We start from the raw sequence: 21,383 nt of genomic DNA on the forward strand, positions 1-21,383 counted from the left end.
CAGACACCATGAGTGTCTGAGGAGACAAGAAAGCAAAAGTGTTCAGTGAGATTGCTACCTTTCACAGTCCAGTGATACAGTGACATGCATGCACATCTCGTGCTACAGATAATTTTGAAATTGGCAGAGCAGGTTATTTGGCAAGAATTTACAGAGATGACTTATTAAAGCTTTAGGGAGGAACTTCCCTTTGTCAGTAGGAATTTTCATTACACAGCATTAATCAGAATTTGTTTTGACCTGAAATATCAGCTTTAAATAACAGATTAACAGGATCAGCAAAGAAAAAAAAAAAAAAGCCAAACATTGTGAATAAAAATATTCAATATTGACGTTAAGATATAAAGAAATATATTAATGAAAATTATATAACTACTCTTAGTTGTGTTTCAGGCATTAGTTTAGATTTGGTCCCTATATTGATGTTTAGATTTGGCAGTATCACTGGCTCCATCACATTGTCCAGAATTTGGAAAAATGGTCAGTATTAGGAAGTGAGCCACACATTTTATTTCCAGTGAGACTGCTGAAAGGTAGGGACTGAAATAGCCAACTCTGTTGTTCTGGGGAGTTTTGACTTCTGTGTGTGAGTCCTGTGTACTTCCATCTTGAGGGACAATATGTCCCAGGAGAATGCTCATCTCACCCGCTCCCATACCATAACTTTATTAAGCTGATTGAGAAAACAAGGGCATACTCTAAGTCCCAGACTATGCTTAGCAGTTTTCTCAAAAATCAAAACAAGACCAAACCACAGAATTTAAAAAGTAATACATTCTAGTTTGTTACCTATGGGACTCTTTACAAATTATTATATAATACCAATATAGAAAATCCAAAATTTAGAAAAATATTCCTTGATTAACATTTATTTATTTGGTCACACTGAGGTCAATTAACATTAACTGACAATGAGACAGAAATGATGCATAAAAGTACAGTGTAGGAGAATCTTCATTAAAGATCTCAGTGCCTAATTCAATTTATCACTGTGCAACATAATCTCTTACTGGATTGAGGCTGAAAATTCAACACTGCATTCATTCAAGGAAATCATTTATTCATTCATAGGATTTATTGCCACAAGAGATTATCAGAACATGGAGTACAACCCTCATTACATTATAGCCTATTATATTTTGCTAAGGAAGACAATTGCATGTATTTGAATAAAAACAATGTACGACAAAGGGCACCCAATCTTGATGCTTTGCACAGAAATATATGAATGTCATACATCTGGATGACAGAACAACAGTTCACTGCATGAAAGGAGTTAAAATATGGTGTGGAAAAAGGGATTATTCATTGCTGTTTCAATTATTCAGCACGGTGTGTACATTTCCATCTTAAATCTAGATTTGGGCATGGTATGTCAAACATGTAGCAATACTGACAAGACACTGTCAAAACAGCAGCCTCAGTAAGATGATGGAGCAGGTACTTAGAATAGAAAGGAACACCCATTGAATAATATTATGCATATCCACAGAAATTACTGTCTCCACCAAAATCTCATTGAAAAACTACAGTATGCTTCTACTTTAAAATCTGTGGAAATTCTAAAGGCACAGTGGAAAATGACAGGAAAGCAGCATGTTTGCCTCTTGTTTCTCTAATAATAATTTACATTTTTATTATCTCAATGCACCTGAAAATTAACTCTGTAGTTTTTAGTTATCAAGAGGTTTTTCATCCAAGGTTACTTTCTTCTTCCCTCTTCTCCATTTGTTACCAGAATGTGCCCAAAATAATTACAATTAAATTAATCAAGATGACTGTATATAGCTCATTATCCAAATTTGTGATATTTACAGGTGCTCTGAACCAGTTATGGCTTTGAAATCCTCACAGTATGGTAAGTTTGAAGGCTTCCTCTAAAATAGCAGAAGAGCTGCCTTGGCAGTAGCATAAAAAGCAGTGGCAGACATACACGCTCTCATCTGGTCCTCAGTGACAAACAAAACAAAAGGTTGCTTATGCTCCTTCATCTCCACAACCCATTCTCTCTGCATTGGTATTTCCCTCACCTTTCTGCACTCCATCTCCTTGAGGTTACTGCACCTTAACCACTGCGCCATCACCTTCACACGCATCCCCATTTCTGCCTGTTGACCCATGGAGGGGCCCAGAGAATTACAGAGAATCTCTTAAGGTTTTTTCTAATGTATCTAGAAATACATTACAGAGTTCAACAAACTGCGCTGCTGTATTGCACGTCTGAATCTTTTTTCTGTTTGCTGACAGCATATTCCTCTGGGTGACTTGTCTGCTTTCCAAATCAATGGCATAAATAAAGCAACAGGCTTATGATGGTTTGGCTTGGTTTTTTATTTTCCTCCTTCACACAGTTTATAATTTATAGGAGTGAAAGTCCATAAAGTGAATGCAGACATTTGTTTTATGATTTGGAAGGGGAGCATTGCGTTAAAAGGTTTCAGGACCTGGAAAGGAAAACAAGCTAAAATGCCATTCTAGAAGAGAAGATTCTCTCTCATTTTTCCTGACAATATCTTGAGTATTATTCGCACATCAGTCTAAATATTCAGTTGGGCATTCCCAAATTCCTTAGTTTCTGGCTATTCAGCTCAATACCAGCCGCCAGTAGTAAGTATCGTGACTCTGCTTTAAGCAGATTCACGTCTTTGTGAAGTAAGATTAAATATGAAGCATTACATACGCCCAACATCAGCAAGACAATTCAATAATTTTGGTCCTACTGTCATCTCTCATGTCTCAACTACAGTACTGGAATAAATAAAAGCTCAAACTCTCCAAAACTGGAAATTTAGTAAAGCACTGCAACAGGATCATTATGAAAACTTCGAAAAGAGCGAAATATGTTACAAGATGTGGATATAGTTTTCTAGATATTTAAAGAATGCACAGAATCAGTGAGGAAGATGAAAATAATTAAAAAATAATTACTTTCTCAGATGAACAGAGGTGAAACAAATCAAAGATGATCATGTGATCAAATGCACTGGGGCTAAGACTGCTACATAATTGGTTGCCATGTCTTAAACTTTGGATTTTTTTCTGCCCCTTCATTTTGTTCCACGGTTGTACTTGCATATGGTTATATTCTAACAAAGAAATAAAACCTCTGAATATTTATAAAATTCTACTGTTTTTTCTTGAATTCTTACTTCAGGTCATTCAGGTCATTAATAATGTTCATCTTCACATACAGGTCTCTTCCACAAGGGTGCTGCCAAGAGAATATTAACCATCTATGGGAACTGTAACTAGAGCTGGTGGGGATGATTTCCTATGGGGTCTCCTCCATTCTTCCCCCCATTCAGAGATGTTTTCATCTCAGACTAAGCAAGATAACATATCCACATATCTACATATCCAAATGATGTAGAGAAAGAAAGGAAATAATGCAGAAATTCCTGGGATTTTTTTGTTTTAAGAGGCAGCTATATCCTTGAAGAACTGCTTTAACCACAGCCCCCTTTCCAGTCGTTTGAGTTAAGTGACTCTTAGCAGTGACAGGCTGTCTCCACACTTATGGACCAGCTGCTTCAGGGGAACATGATGTGCTTTGTCACTGGATTTCAAAATCTTTGCTGAAGTGCAGAAACATACAGGTCAAGAAGATACTCTAGCTCTGTTCCATGTTCTTACACTTATAAATGCCTGTGCTCAAGTCCCTCCAAATTTTCCAATCTAGCGGGGTCCCAAAAAAGCATTTCAGGAAAAAGGTTGTACAAATTAAAAACAGTTTTAAAAAAGGAACGAAATGAAAAAAAAAGGAAAGAAAAAAAAAAAAAAGAGCTTTTCTTAGACTTGCATAATTTGTACAAACCAGCCAAACATTTTCACTGAACTTTCCCACAAAAAGGAAGAAAATTATGGCAAAATGTTTGAGACACACCAGCAACAGTCTATATTACAACAGAAAATTATTAGGCTTAACACAAGGCATAATCATCACAACTTGTAATAGGACAAACAGATTTGCAACACAAAATTAGCTTCTACATACATTTTATGTTTTTCTATATTGCCAGTTTGTTGTCTAACAGCTCTCTTTGGTAAACCCCAATTTCATCAGAGGAAACTTTTCAGACAATAAAGTATTGTCCTCTATACTAACAGTCCAGATTTTGTTAGCTATCCAGAGAAGTCATTCTATAAGCCACTTTTAATTACTGAATTTGCTTTTTCCTTCAACATTTCTATTTTTCAAATATTTTCAGTGCACAAGAATTTCAGACTAAGGGAAACATAAAGCAAACACAGGACATGTAACACATACATGATTGCAGAACGAGCAATACAAAATCCAATATTTCATCCTTCACGGGAGACTATCTATTGTTCACTCGGCAATAAAGTGTATAAATTAAACTTTGATTTTCTTGTTTCACTTCTCTTTACCATGCCTGGTGTGCTGATATGTCAAGAAAATTTTGCCTTTTTGAAGTTTTGCTGACAGCCTTACAGAAACAATTTCTCTGTAGCACCCTTCTGAAAGTTGTTCTTTTTTAAAACCCTTTTTATAATATATCAATTTTGCTATCTCTGCAAAAAAATATTACTTGCCTGAGGGTTTTTATTCTTTTTTCAGTCATGCTGCCAGGGGGCTGATTGTTTCTGATTGCTAAAGTCAAAATTCACTGAAAATGGACTATTTAAGCTGAAGAGCATTTCACACGAGAATGGCAGGTTTTCCAGTCACCTTACTTGTCTATATTATTTAGTAACACAGTTACTATAGGATAGAGATTAGAAAATCATTTGAGCTGGCTGCATTGACACCCTGGACAGAAAAATAATTCCATTGTTTCAGATTCCGGAATGGCAGTCACAGAATAAAGCATTTGATTGCCTAGTGAAGGGTGCAGCATAAATGATGCACATGGATATACAGGTGACATACATTGGTCTCTAAATGCGATGTTATCAGTACCAGAATTTCTCACATGAGGAATTTCACCAAATTTTCTTGTTTACGCTATGCAACCAGAAAAGAAAATTCTATATTAAAATTGATGTGAAGACTAATAGAAATCCTTTATGCAATTAAAACATAAAGTTTTATCCGTTAGACATAAAAAAGCCCACTGCATCATTTGTATAATTTTCTTGCCTCAGGCAAGAGGGTTTCATTCACTTCCCTGCACCAGCCTGAAATTGCTCAAGACACTGAAGTATCTGAACTTAAGACAGCACTGCTGATCTAAGTGAATTCAAGAGTGAGTGTAAAGATGATGAGTAAAGTATTCCAACTATACTTTTACTTTCTTTTACCATTTATCAGAGCTTTGCCATGACTGTCTTATTCCTCCCTTTTTTTTTAACTCAACAATTTTCTTAACCTTTCAAAAACTTAGGGTCGTTCAAAAAGAGTGCCTGACTGCTACTTGATAGCAACTGATGTATAACAAATCATTCCTTGCACTTAAAGGGTAATGATGTTCCTGGGCTAGGCATGGTGTGGGCTGCATGATTAGAGGCTAGAAAAGGAAGGAGTAAAGGCAATTTGTTCTATACCAACAATGAGATTGTGCTGCAGACAACATCTGGGACTGCCTGAGCTACTGATTTTGAGATTTTTCTAAAGACCTTTATCAAGTGTGCATCAAAATCTTAAAGCACTGAAGAAAACCAGACCTAGAAGAGATTGCAAAAAGACTATGCAGTCTTCTTCCCTAATCAAGAGCTTTTCCAGGTGTGTCATCACTGACACATGCATTTTTTTAGCCTTTTCTTATAAACCTTTGAATATGGAGGTGCCACACATTGCCCAGGCAATTTTCTCCAGTCTCACTATTCCTAGTATTGAGAGGCCTAGTCTCATTCAGCACTGCTGTGACTTGCCCATTATTGCTTTTCCAATACACCCATAATATATAGAGAAAATAGATTGTTCCATTCTTCCTGGTGATGAGTTGGTACATACTCATAGGCATTTCATTCACATTTTCACCTATATGTCCCTCCTTGAACTAGAAAACCCAAGCCCTTAAGCCAGGAAACTTATCATTTTCCTGTTTCACTCCTGGATCATCTCTTGAAAGGAATTATACTAAAAAAAAAAAAGTTTTCTACGCTTAAGAAAAAAGATATTATTTGGTTTCTAATGGAAAAGGCAGAAGTGATTACATGTTCTGTCATAGAATGTTTAACTGGCACAACAAAAACTAAAGAAAAATACTTTTAAAGAAGTTCCTAAACACTAACATAGCAGCAATGACTGTCAGCCTCATTCAGCAAGATATCCTAGTAATTTCACAGTTGAAGTAAAATTGATTAATCAGGCATTGAACTAGAGGGCAGGAAATAGAATCACATCAAAGAAAGGAAGACTAGACTGAAAGAAGATTTTTGAGTTGAATAAAACCATTCTGGGAGATAGGAAAGAAATACATGAGCTAGCAAGAGAATGCCAGATAAAACAAATCAAAGATAATACAGTTTTAGAAACGCATTCAGAAGCCTGTGTAACTGTTTATCAAAACATCAGTGATTGACAGAACTCTTGAAAAGTAAAATAATAAATCAAGATATAAAAATAAATATCAGAAAAACCCAGGGCAGACAGCATAAAGGTGCAGATTAGAAAGAAAAGAGGAGGTACATGGAATAAGCAAAGAGGTTTTACAGTCTCCCTCTCAGAAATTTAGCCACAAGAATCAAGAAGGACAAACAATATTTCATGCTCATCTATTTTTTAAAAATACACTGGAATGAGTAGCTGCTGCTTTCTCATGCATCCTTCTGTCTTGTTTTATACTTTTACTGTAAGTCTGATTCAGTCCAGTTTCCTGTTAGTCTTTGTGCCCAGAGCCTTAAAAGAAGTAAGATCATCTGGTTCAAAAGCACGTGACTTGTTAGAGAGCAAACACCTGCCTGAACCCACAGAAACAGAGCATACATTTCACATATATCTTCAAGCATTTGGGTGAAAGCTATTTAAGCAAAGAGAGGCTAGGGACTAGCACAGCTTAACAGTGCACATGTATGTTATGTTTAGTATGATCACCAGCACAGTTTGTATATTTCACATCACAGAAAATATTTGAGCTTGATGATTGACACTCAAGTGGAACTAGCATGAGCCCCATTTTGAGATTTGGGCTTATGTAAAAGAATCCACTTATGTTTTACTTTAAACAAATAAAAATTAAAGTATGCAAACATAAATGGTGATTACCTCAAAGCAGCAGTTTTCCCATTTCTGTGAGTACACGTGACCTGCCTTGTTTGGTACCCAATTTGTATGTCCCAGTACTTGTTCTCCTGTCTATTCTGTCTGTTACGATTCCTCTTCTTCTTAATTAACTCACGAGCCTCAGGATCTCGAACCGCCTTTTCTCTGTCTTTTTCCTTGTCTTTGTTCTTCCCTCGTTTCCTTGCTTGCCTTATTTGTCTGGAATGGGGCACCGAGCACGCGCTCCATGGCCCCACGTTTAGGCTGTACAGGCTTTCTTCCACAGCGCAGGGGCTGGACTGGCACATCTGGAATTCGGTGAGGTTGGGGCAAGCTGAGCCCCCGAACTGCGGCGGAGCCACCACGTGCCGAGTGCGGTGCTGGAGCCCATTGCCGCAGGTCTTGGAGCACTCGGACCAGGGGGAGAACTCGGCCACGATGCAGTCCTGCCGGCACGGGATGAGGCACGCCTGCTCCTGCCGCGGCTTCGGCTCAAAGTACTCGCAGATGACATCATCAGCTGGAACCCCATTGGCCTTCTGTATACAGGTGATGTCCCTGGTCTGGATGCCTTCCTCCCCTCTGAGGCACTCCAGGGGCTTCTCATGGCTGCGGGAGAGGACAGGCCGGCACTGGTTCCAGCCGCCGATCTGCCAGTCGTACAGCTCCTTGTGCCAGTCACAGACTCGGAAGCAGCTCTGCTGGTTGTCCGGCCGCTCTGGCTGCTTGCAGTTGGTGGGCAGCGTGGTCCAGCCCTCCACATGGGCACACCACACCGCTCGTGTCTGGATGCCTCCTGGACCGCATTCATCTCCCATGCATCTCCCCCATGGACCTGGAAAACAAGAGAACATGCTAACATTGCACACTTAAGTCATTGCTCTGCCATATTGAAAAGGCAAGCTCAATATTTCCTGCACGTCTAAGAATTTCATCCTTGGAGAAACTTAAACTTTGAAAATACTAGCATTGGATTGCTCTTCATCTACTGTATGTATCTATAATTTTTATAATTACAGATATATTTCACTTTTTATTCCAGATAACCTGAATATTTAATATTGAATAATTCCTGGACATACACACGAATTAATCACATTAGAGAGCTATAAACTAAGCAATCACGTTCACAACTTAGTTTTTACTGCCAAGGTAGGAGCCAAAGTTCTTCCCTTGAAGGCATGAATTGGATCTCTGTCATCCACTCAAATAACCTTTCCTGGACTGTTCAGCATTTTTCTTCACATTTCTACTGCACTACACTTAAACATTGATGTCAATTAATATTGTGTTCTCTTCCTTCACCATTCCATACAAAAATGAGAACAATTACACAATACATTTTGAAAAACAGTGGTGATTTCAAGTAGCCCACTTCTAGTCTTTCCTTTATTATAACAAAAAAAATTAAAATCCAGTGTAAAAGTGCTCATTCCACACTATCTGTGATATTGTTATAGAATAGAATCAGCTCTTGAAAACAGGCATATTGGCTGGTAACCCTCCAAATAACAGAAGCTATTGAATCACAGAATAGTGGATTGGAAGGAAGCTCAAGGATCATCTGGTTCAAACTTTCTTGGCAAAAGAACAGTTTAGACAAGATGGCTCAGTACCCTGTCTAATTTTAACAACATCCGATGTTGAGGAATCTATCACTTCTCTGAGGAGACTATTCTGACTTCTGATTATTCTCACTGTAAAAGTTTCCTCTTCTGTCCAATCAGAATGTCCCCAGGAATAACTTACATCTAGGAGTAACTTGTTCCTACCATTTTCTTAAATCTCCAATTTGACATGCAACATGTTGTTATAATAAATGTCAACAAAAATATAAAAAAGGCTATATCCTTGAAATATGATGTAGTTGCCTTTCCATTATTAAAAACTGTAATAATCACCCAGTTCAATGCATGAAATCCACAAGTCAGAGGTTAAAAAATCCTGTATTTTTCAGGTTTTTTAAGATCTCCTCTCATACGCACCATGAATTGACTTGGCACGTAAGAGTAAAAGAATAAGCAATTCAGAAAAAAACCCTGAAACTATTTATCAAAGAGAACCTGTCTGTCTGCAGACACTTGATCACACAGAGAACATTTTCTCTGACTGAAGAGTGCTCCATCCTATGAAGAAATTAGGGCCAAGCCACACAATCCTCATTCACCTGAATGACCCCAGTACAAGACTATTTCTGTGAGTAAAGCTGTTGAAGAAGCCAGGCTGAGCCTTTACTATTTTCAAAGCAGGTTAGCAGCGTAATTTTGACACTGCACAGGAATAAGTGAAACGAACTATGGCAGATACAAACTATTTACAACACCTTCTTAATGAATGACTGGAAGGAATATGTGGCCACATCTTATTACTGATTCCCATGAGCTTTAAAACTCTCACTGGCTTCCACACAATTTTCATCTGCTCATCCAACATTAACTTCAGTACCAGTTTGGGAATGGGCTGATGACAGGCTATAGCTTCTCATTGTCACTTTTTTAAGTGAACACTGTGGCTGAACAGTTCATCTGTAGTTCTAAAACCCTGAGAATGGACACTAGCTGGCTGAAAACAACACCAGCTGGCAGATTCAGCCCATGAAAACTCCCTCATATTTTTTTGCAAATTAAGTTTGAATTATAGTTGCCAAGATCTGTCTAGCTATCCAGAAAAATGAACGTGTATTAAATATAAACACACTTCAATTTCCATTTCAGCAAGAATGTGCTACTTTAATCAGTCTTTCACAAATGACATAATAATTGTTGTATTTAATTTGAGCATATTTACACTGAGTTGAGAGATACCATATCCTCAAAACACCACTTTGAGCACTTGCCATTTTTTAAAAAGTAAAGATTGCAGAAAATCTTCAACTAGAGCAGAGATACAAAAAGTAACCATGATTGAAATAAAGATAAATTTTTCACCTTGCAAACTACAAATTTCTACATTGCCATGTCAGTACACTTTATGTATGGTTTGTCTGTTTGACAAAGAAATCCCTCTTTTTAAAGATCAGGTCTTTAATCTGTAGCCCAGATGAAAATTTTGCCAATTTGGGATTTTATCTCTTCTCAATCAATAATCAAAAAAATTATATTATACCTAAAAAAAATGCTTGTCATCAAATTATCTTCAACCCAATTCTAAGCCAGGTTTACACTATTTAAAATTATAAAAATCTCAGCCTTGATGCAATAAATACTGCCTTTGGAAATGTAAATATGAACAAAAACTCTGTTATGTGACTCTGCTAACTGGGCAAAAATTTAGATTATAAATATGTTGTTTTTAGAACTGAATACAAAATGATGAGATGCACACATAGATTAATGTAGTAAATTGCATTATTTTGCTTGTCCTGTGAAGTAGTAAAACATTTTATTAAATCATTACAGGTGAGTACCAACAAACCACATTTACATGACCCTTTGAGCAGACTATTGCTCAGTAATTCTATGTCCATGTGCATATTGACACAGAGCTCTTAGTGATGTATCTGACCCTCCCTCTTATCTACATTAGGCCAATTTTTAAGTTTAAAGACAAAATAACTCACTTAGAGAAAAAATCTGCAAGTACACTAAAAGCTTAAATTTCCACTCTACTGCACACTTTATATGACTATGACAAGGTCTAAAAGGGAACCCCAGCTTTGGGGTAAGGATCTGTTTAGGCTTTGTCCTAAGTGAGCTCCCTCAAAAAACTAAAGTGCTTCCACACTTGACCAAACCAAATTTCGTTTGCACAGAAAGTGCAAAATTTGGGGCAGGGGACAGGTGTTTAAAAAAAAGCAGAAAACAAAATACAAATACATAATTCTTCCCTGCCCTCTCAGCCTCTCCCTTGCCCTCTAAGTCTTCCCTGATTTCAAATGGCAGGAAACTGTCCCGTGCTGCCTGGCCTCCAGAAATGCCTCTGGCCCTGCAGCCCTGACCACGTACTCCCTACCATCCCCTCCTCTCACTCAGATGGTTTCTCTTTTCTATGCTCAGGATCACAGGATAGTCTTAGTTAGAAGGTACCTCCATGGATCATCAAGTCCAACTCTTCAGTGAATGGTATGTCTGGGGATCATGCCCACAACCTTGGTGTTATCAGCACCACGCTCTAACCAACTGCTTGTTTGTGTGGCTTTTAACCTGGAAAGCTTTAATCACAAATCAAAAAAACCTTATTTAATGTCTATGCGATAGAATCAAGAATGAATATTTGGGTTTTAATGCATGCTTTAATATGTAGAGGAGCAAAAAAACCAATTGGTACCACTCTTCACAACTAGCTATATTTCCCTTTGAGATTATGGAATACATAGAAAAATAAAAACATTAAGGAAAAAGACCTCAACCCTAACACTTCCATACTCAGCATTCATTAAGAACAAGAGTATCAAGCTAATTTGCAATGAATTAATTTCAAAACACCTATGAATATACAAGCAATTTCAACGGTTTAATTAATTCATCTTATTTAGGGTGAGGGAGATTTGATATTTCATTTCTTTCTTTAGCTTTTAAAGAATAAAAAAATATAATTTCATGTATTTCTAGCTGTATTAATAGAAACTTGCTTTGACCAAAATTATACTGAGAAATACCTTTTTTGTTTTTATTTTGGAAACAATTTCTGACATCCACAGTAACCAATACTCCTGTCATTTTTCAGTTGTGCACTTTGAAATCTTCAGTTAAATTACTCACATTTCTCTGTACCCACAAGTCACTGTAGTCAACCTCAAGCACTTGCTGAGGAATGTTGTAGCTATGCATTTGTATGTGGAAGTCACAAAAAGAGAGGGAGAGGTTTCTCTCCAATTTTCCTTACAACTTCTTTCCTTACCCATCTGTCTCCCAGCTTATTGAGAACCTACAACAATTCACTTCTAACTTAAGTGGCCCCATAAACATTTCAAGCTTCAAGGTGAGACATGGCTGTCTTTTGAAATTAGTCACAGAAAAACAGGAAAATAAATATCTCTGAACTGAGTAAAGGGGCTTTGTGACTTTTCCAAAAAAATCAAATAAATGAATCCTAAAGTATTGCTTATCCACTTTAAAACTTGGAGTTATTCTCAGAAGTATGAGAAAATCACATACGGGTTACCTGTCCTATGATTTTTACATTATATCATTATTAGGGGTAGTACATTTACCACTGTATTTGTAAATAGGAAATTTTGGTATAAAGTTAATTTCACAAAAACTAATGTAGCACACATATGCAGCTCAGAATGAAACAGATGAGCAGAACACAGTGTAGAGTCTCACCCACCATTACTTACAGTCTGCAGGAGGTGAGAGATGGCTGCCCTTTCACAAATCTTCAGCTGATGTTAAGCACTAGTAAAAACAAGAATGTCCTTAGGAAACCTGTCAAGCCTAATCAAGGCTTCATATAATATTTTAATTTGGCCTTTATGAATATTCTTTAGGTTGTCTCTTTCCCACTGAAGCAGTCTTTACACAGGCACTCTGCTGTCCCTGCTGTGTGCTGATCCAGACACGCCTTGCCAATGGGATGTATGTGCACTCAAGCCATTTCACACTGGGGGAAAAGGCTACTGCTGTGAATGCAAAATAGCTTTTCTTTGGATTTGTTCTAAACATACTTAGATGTACAAATCATACTTTGCCTGTAGTGAACTGAACTTGTTTCATGAAAATACTGTCGTTTATCCACTCTATTTAATCAGAGTTTTACAAATGGCAGTTACAGAAATAAATAGGAAGCTTGTTTCTTTTTGTTCTGGGTTTGTCACTGAAGTCTTAGTGAGTTTAAAATGTCATGAGTAATTCTTTGTCTTCTAAAGAGATTACTATAAAATACAATATTAAGATTCCCCCTAAGCTTCTGAAGGATTAACATTTATTTTTTTTAGAGAGCAGGAACATAAGTGAATTAATCATTCCTGCAAGTTTGTTCTGAAATTTCAGGGACTGATCACAAAGGAGTCAAAAACTGAAAACTAAACCCCCACTAAAGCACTGATGGTTTTGCATGTGAGAACAAAGTAAGCTATCATTGTATTTCATATAGTATATTTAATATTGTAAAGTTTGTTTCAGGTATTAAAATTATCTCTGCTTTAAAAAGAACTTACTTTGAATTTTGATTCAGGACAAATAAGGCTATGTGAAAATCCCTTGAGCTCTTCTCCTTATACAAACACAAAGAAAGACAAAATAATCCCCCAACTATCCTCAGACATAAAACTCCAAGCACATCTTAAAGCACTGAGCAAGACATTACTCACATTTTTAACAAATGAGGGTTGCACTGATTTCAAGTGAATTTTGCTGTATTTTTCATGAGAATTGGTTTTGACCCATTTTGTGTTACTGGTTTGGCGCCTGTAAGTAGCATTAACAGTTTAATGCCAGGGAGAGAGACTCAGACTACATGAGACAATGAGCAGCTTAGTTTTCAGTATTTTGAGAGGATTGTATTTAATGGGACTATTGAGAAACTGATTAGCAAAAATCTACTTTTTCTAAGTTCAGAAACAAGCTAACCTTTCCTAATATTGGAGACCTCAAATTCCTTTGTATCATGAAAAGGTTGGGAAGAGGGCAAAAAAGGTTAACTGAGTGATACTGGGCTGAGTCAGAAGGACACAAGTATTACAAGACAGAGTTCAAGCCTAAGCAGTAAATCTCTAGAGAGGTCAAAAAGACACAGATCAAGAAGTATTTGAAGGACTCAGAAAATGACACTGAATACAAACTGCAGCTCCTCATAGTGGAGCTGGTCAAAGAGCTGGATAAACATCAGGTCACTAAGAGTACAGCAGCCTCAGAGCTTTGCCCAAATCATTTGCAGATCTGCCTGACTGAATTAAAATATGATAAGCATGTCTGTAACTTGGTACAGTATACCTGTATTATCTATATTTGCTTTACACAAAGGAAAAACAAGCACTGCTGCAACAAAGTATTTATAACATAGGCAGCAGCTAATTGTGAAAGTCTAAACAGGAAACAGTCTCACTGATATAGACACATTGCCTATCACACAGACAAAAAGTAATGCAGCAAAATGCTGTAATTCTAGATAAATTACTGTTGGTTTTTTTTTTTTTTTTTTTTTTTATGCAGAGTCTGATGATATGCTGCCAACATCACATGCTGACTGCATTTGGACAGGCAGATTCTATAATTTATACTACTGGGAGTGCCAATGCAGTAAAAGAGCACTGATAGACAAAACCTTTATTTTTGCATCTTTCCCAGCCATGGCAGGACTCCCTGGGTGCTGTATGACTTGCTGCCTGCTCTGTTTGCCAGCAAATTTTCCCCCTCCAGGAGTGCTATGGATCACCTTGACTGCCGTTTCTATTTAATGCTTTTGTCTTTCTTGGCTCCTCTTTCAGAGCTTGAAAAGAACATGGAGGCAGTGTCTGCATCAAAGAAAATGGATTCAGGATATAGAAGAGATAAAATCAGAAAGGATTCTCAACATAATAAAACAAAACACCTGTGATTCAGAGGAACATAATAAAGTATCAAATATGCCTACAAATTATTTAACTCATAGATCAATTTTTTTCTTAATATTTTCTAATAGCATAAGCAAGAGTGTAAGCCACTCTTACAGTGGAATTCAAAAAATTTCCGAATCTGAGGAACAAGTTGTTGAAATTTCTCAAATTAACAATGAAATATATATTAAAAAAATCATTAAAAGTAATATAAATTAAACTAATTTATTAATTGTGCATTGTTTCCCCAGCTTTCCAGAGTACTTCAAACAGTGGAATAAAGGCAAATCAATGCATATGAAGATCTTAGTTAACTTTCTAGGTGTGCACATGATTATTAAGGCACTTAATAAAATATGGGCCCTTTTATTTTTTTCCTCTCTTAACATCCATTGGGAAAATACATTCATACATTTTCCTGATACTATTCACAGTATGGTAATTAATATTATCCATCTGTTTTCAAATTTCTCTAAAAATCATGAATGTAACACACATGATACAAACCTAGGTGTAACCATACCGTTTTAAATTCTGACATCAACATCACAAAAGGCAGAACAGTTATTCAGTGTTTCCCTAACAGCACTGTCATATCTGAACTTCACAATTACGAGAACCAAATATTTATTTTCCTTCAGCAAAGAGGAGAGTAAATTTTATTCATTAGAAAACAGGTGAGTCTAAGACAAGGTTGTTCATTCCCTAACAAAAGTGTTGAATGCAACATGCTTTCCCAGTGTTGATGTGTTGTTCTCAGTGCTGGAATTCATGGCAGATTTAACACCACATTTCACTTGGTAGAAAGGTTATTTGGCTGCTCTGTGCTTTTTTCTGTGCTTTAATATTGTGACAAATATAATAGACGTGACAAATGTAATAGATATTTCCATTTTTAATAGACACAGAGCGGCTAAAAAGTATATATTTCTACAGTAAAAAAAAAAAAAAAAAAAAAAAAAAAGAAAGAAAACAAACATAAAGAAATTAAATGGTCTCAAAATTTTTCTCCTCTTTTTAATATAATGCTACTTCTTCATTTGCCCTAGACAGCCAGAGCTGAGAACCTAATTCAATACTTACATTAAAAAACCCTTAACCACCTTCTTATATTTCTCACTGTTTAATATTTATTTTGCTGCTCTGGCTGTACACATTCCATTTTTTAAATAAACTGCATCAGGATGCACACTTTTCATAACACAATTCTGCCCAAAGTAATTTTACTGTACAGCAGCATAACACCCTGAAAATTGCTATCTGCACCAAAGCTATCAAGAGCCTTCAGCCTGCAGTAGCAGTGCAACATGTTTTTCTGAAGTGTATGCTGGCATATACAGAAACATGAAAGGTTGACAGCTCACAGTGCAGAACTATCTGGCTTTGTGTTGTTGTTATCACCTGGAAAAAAAACCCTCTCCTTTAGGCTTATTATAAACTTAAACTAATTCCCAAAATATTATTCAGTTTTAAAACAGCTCTTCCTCCGAATTTCTTTAGCACAAATTCCTCTCACTGTTCATTTTCCCTTTACATAGTATAGCAGTAGCAGACAAAATGAATATTAAATGAATACACAAAAGGAATATTTAATTGAAGCAGCATGGTTTAAAGAAAAATAGAGCTTCTATGTTCTACAAAGCAATTACATTGCTTTGAGCTTCTAGTCATGTTGGAATAAATGCTTCTGATACTGAATACAGTTTCTTCTAGCCAACAGTCTGTTTACATATAAAGCTGGTTCATGAATGTTTCTTAGTTTCACTAGAGGTGGTGTTAAACTGTCCTAACATATTCCTCACTTTGCTCTCCTTATGTTGCCTCTCTAGTCACATTGCTGGCTGAGCAGCCAGATAATGTTCTTCTGACAAAATGATGATTCTCATACATAGCAAACACTCTTGCAGCCTTTGTAAGCTGGATGAAAGGTTTTATTAACCTTTGCTTGTATCTCTGCCACACGTCTGTTTTGGTTTTCTTCTGATTACCCACAGTTGAAAGCTGCTCTGTCTCTCCCCTGTGAGGCAGCTATATTGAGCAGCTATATCAGGCCAAAGACCTACCTACCCCAGCAACAAAGAGCTGGAGCTTGAGAAGGCACAGAAATACAGTGAAATACGCAATGTCTTCCCTGGTACCCTCCCAGCTTCCCGTCAATTCCAGCTCACAAACCACAGAAGACACATTGGTACAAACTTCTTCATATAAATAATACTCATACAAGGGCATCAGATAAAGAAAATCCATGTGTTCTTCAACCATCTTCTAAGTAAGATCAATTTTCAAACTCATATTAGAAACTCCTAAATTTACTGTTCTTTTTTCCATGCTACCAGAATGTAATGATAAATATGTACAGAAATAGCAGAAATGTAATGATAGAAAGCACACAGAATGCACTTATATTATTCTTATGCGGTGGGCAAAGAAAAATTAAACAAAAACCAATCCCAAGAACAGCAGGGCCAATTACAAGTAAATCCACGAAATCAGTAGTTACTCCCAATTATTATTCAGACTGTAATCATGAGTAAATATTATCATTTTACAATGAAAGCCCATAATAATATGTGTAACACAAAACATCACCATGAATTATTCTTATCTGTCTCCCTGTAGGCTTTTACAGCTCCATCTCTGTCAGAATCTGATTTTAAGAGAGAGGTTACTGGGAAAATCAATTCAGAATCCAATGCCTAGTAAAGAGGAGGATTTGATTTTTATAGATTAAGATGAAGTTTTCTCCTTGGTTTGGAACAAAGACTCACTGTTTTCTTCTAAGCATTTTATATTCAATTTTCCCACAAATCTTAAACCAAATTTTAACCAAACACTGCTGAGATTACATCTCACATAACCTGAAAATATCACTGTCAGTGAGTGTTCTCATTGACCATATGAAGAAATGCAGATTTTTGCACTAATTTAACCAACAGTGGCTTGCCCTACACTTTTCATCAAAATGAATCCCAACTGGATCTACTGCAAACACACCACTAGTCCTTGTCATGACACTTTGGCCCTCAGCATGTTTTGCAGCACCAATTTCTTGGTAATGTTAAGAGAGTTTATTTCTGCGCAGTCTCATGTAATCTAATGATAATTAGTCATATTGAATAGGTAACAGAGACATTAAATCAGATTTAATTTCTATCATAAATAATTTTGTAATTCAGTTTCTAAATGTGATTTTCTTTAGTACACCCAGACTGATGACTTAAAAAGAAGAAAAAAAAAAAGACAGAGTATTTCTGTTTCAATTTTCATCAAGACCAAGTGAATGCTTTTATTTTTCTGCCTCTGTTTCATTTTCTGCCCTTTGATTTCTTTCCCTTGTTCATCATAGCCTCCTGCTGTGGTGCTGATGGCCAGAAGTGCTAGTTGTGAGGCTGCTGCAACCACAGGGTACGTCCATCAGCAGAGGCCATCATGCCTGTGCCAGCCCAGTGGTTTGTAATTCCAGGCTCTGCTTACATTAGCCAAGGGCAAACAAGTCAAAAACCTCCTCCACTGAGAAATGGAGAAATTCTCTCATACAGCTTTTCAGAAACTGGCTACAGCTTTTCAACTAGGCTCCTAGAACCAGAAATCAGAAATTAAATGCAGTGTCTTTGCACACTGACTTGTTTAAAAGGTCAGACTTCCTGGAAGGTTTGATGTCAGACAAAGTAGCCAGAAGCTGGTTTTAAGAAAACACTACAGTTCAGTTGCATAAAGTCATAAAGAGATTTAGGTACTCAGTCCCACTGCTAGCCTGCAGGATGATCTATATACACTACTTCTGTCACCTTGTACTTCAGCTTCTTCAGTGTAAGGCGAGGCCAACAAAGTGAGTTTTTAAAGCCCATTAGAGGTATTAAAAAACAGTGTGCAATAAGTAAATAGCAGTAAGAACACATGTTCTGTCATTTTGTCTCTGGAAGCACACATTCAACATCTTTCCCTGGAGTTTTGCTCTAAATCCCAGTGGTGTTGAACGGTGTGTTTTAATAAAAAAACAAGAAGCCCAGATGATAAACTGATACTTTTTCTTAATCTTGACAGAGCTCTCATTCACGGAGCACAGCATGAATACTTCTCATCTGTGTCTTCCCTCTGACTCTTTGGTCACAAGAAAGCTAATACAGATTTTTCAAAGATCAAATAAGAAGGTTTCTCATATCACTGGATTCTTTATAGCATTCTTTGCCACTAATGGAATGAAATAAAATAGCAGATTTGACCATAATGAATATCACTTAAATAATGCAATGGACCTGTCATCCTTTGGGCTTTCTTCTAATTCATTGGAGCAAAGAAAGTTTAATGAAATCGCATATACAGAACATTATGCAAAGGGTCAAATGTATATAATTATCTTTATTTACCTTTAAATATTTCATTATTTAAATTGCCTCATTATTTGGCTGAAATAACAATTCAGTCATAACTCTTTTGAAGTGCACTAAGACTTTATGTCTTGCTGAGATACATTCTCCCAAGCATATCCCATGTTCATTTATTATTCATTATCATCTGCATTTTGCCAAATTCCTTTGAAACCCATTTTCCATTTTATATGGCAACTTTCTCCTAAAACTGTGGTGCATTCATCACACAGACATCATGAATGCAAAAAACTCTGTGAATGCAAGGCAACTAATTCTTATGGATATGCTCAAAATACAGGTGCCACTGTATATCAGACAAGAATAGATCTATATTAGTTTTGAAGAAATCGTATCAGGACCATATGACACCTGTCACTGCAATGCATGCAAAATAGGCAATGTCTTCATCTGAGTGCCCTGTAATCAATCATTTTCATTCAGACATAACTGGGAGAAATAATTAGTTCAAAACAGAGACTATTACTTAGTCACTTCCTTCCATCTGGCAAATGTGTTGCAAAATTGTATGAAATAAGCGGTTTTTTCTGGTTTTTTGAAATATACCTAAAAAACCCTTTTGTGTATGTACTTTTCTCAATTTTTGTTTTAAAAAGAATATGAAATATTAGTGTAGACAGTTATTTCAGTACCTTAGACTATATAATAACATTGGCTTTTAAATGGAAATCCTCATTAATCACAGCAGGGACTGCTGCTTAAAAATACATGAACTTGAGCTGATGTTATCACACTGATCTATCACAAGAAACCAAGATGTACTATTTAAAATGCAATGAATCACTATTACAGAAAAATTAAATGTATGCAAGTATTTTAAGGACTGCATCAGAAGAATACTCTCAGAAATACCTAGAAGATATCTTAAAATTTCTCTCATCCATCAAAGAAACAGAGACAGAAACAAAGCAACCAACCTTTGCTTAATCTTCTGTCTTAGCACAAAATCCACTTACCTTTCCACTGCCAGAACTACCTTTGAATTTTAGAGTTACTTCAGAGAGGCTGTTTTATAAGTAACAGCAGCATCTTTTAGCAGATGCTAAAAGATTTTTTGCTTTTTCTCTTGACAGGTAACTTTTTTCTTTAGCATCACCTTAAAGCTTCTGTAGACTTGGAAGGATTTGTTTGATTATTATATTGGGAAACCTCCCAGTTAAGACAAGATGAGAGGCAAAGAATGTATTAAGAGACTTCACACATACAAAGCTACCAGTATCAGGGCAAATTGCATGTTTGTCTCCAGAAACCAAGAAATTATTTTTTGCCTTTTCTAATAATCTCCTGCTTCTTTGAGCAGTGCTAAAGCAGTGAGTTTAGCAGTGAGGAATGTCATTGATTAGTCCTCTGGTACTACTTTTTGTCATTACTATTCTTCTGTTAGGTCCTCATTCAGCCTTCAAGAAAACATCAAACCTTAGATTTTTGTCAGACATTGTTAAAGTAAAATTTGACATAATATGTACCTTGAGGCAGTGATCAGATATTTATCAAGGGAATTATTTCAGGTTTATTAAAAAAAAAAAAAAAAAAAAAGAAAAAAAAAGAAAAAAATATTTAAAAATTCTGACAACATGTTGGTCTGGCAGAATTCCTGTGGAGATTAAAAAAAAATTCTACAGGAAAGAGAAATTCTTCCAGAGAATTAAGCATAAAGTAAAACATAGCAGTGATAGTTGTAACTGCTATTAAAATAAGTAGAGAGAGGAAGAAAGGAAATAATCTTTTGGTTTCTGCTCTTCCAGAAAGCCAGCCACAATTCTAGAAGCTCATCCAGTAAAGATGATAAACTGCACAGTATATCTTCAACCGAGTATACCTCTATGAAAGGCATGCAAATGTAAAGCAAGTAATATTCACATTACTACAGGATTTTTTAAGGTACCCATTATAATTAACAAAGAGTGTTTTAAATCTGATCTTGACTGTTGCCAAATTCTCACAGTCAGCAGAAACGTAGGGACCATTTCATCAACTGCTGAGATAAAACTTGGCAGTACTTAATGTTCCACAAAATAGGAAGACCTGAAGGAAAGGTGCAAAGAGGATGGGGCCAGCCTCCTTTCAGTGGTGCCTAGTGACAGGACCAGAGGTAACAGGCACCGCCTGAAACACGGGAAGTTCTCTCTGGACACTAGAAGGCAGGTTTTGGCTGGAATAGAGCTAATTTCCTTCATAGTTCATAGTAGTTCACATGAGGCTTTGTTTTGGATTTGTGCTGAAAATAGTGTTGATAATCTAGAGATGTTCTGAAAATAGTGTTGATAATCTAGAGATGTTTTCATTACTACTGAACAGTGTTGACACAGAGCCTTTTCTGCTCATTACACCACCCTACCAGCAAAGAGACTGG

The 21,383-nt window shown here is 36.5% G+C and overlaps 1 protein-coding gene across 1 annotated transcript in view; it reads right to left on the reverse strand.

Moving 5' to 3' along the window:
* THSD7A (thrombospondin type 1 domain containing 7A) overlaps window positions 1-21,383 on the reverse strand; it is a 282,091-nt gene that overhangs the window by 121,776 nt on the left and 138,932 nt on the right. The window contains exon 4 of the mRNA XM_083855180.1: window positions 7,169-8,000. Coding sequence (XP_083711306.1) covers window positions 7,169-8,000 — 832 coding nt within the window. The remainder of the gene's footprint in view (window positions 1-7,168; window positions 8,001-21,383) is intronic.

This window comes from Zosterops lateralis, assembly GCF_965231275.1.
Source record: "Zosterops lateralis genome assembly, chromosome: 1".
Classification (NCBI taxonomy): Eukaryota; Metazoa; Chordata; class Aves; order Passeriformes; family Zosteropidae; genus Zosterops; species Zosterops lateralis.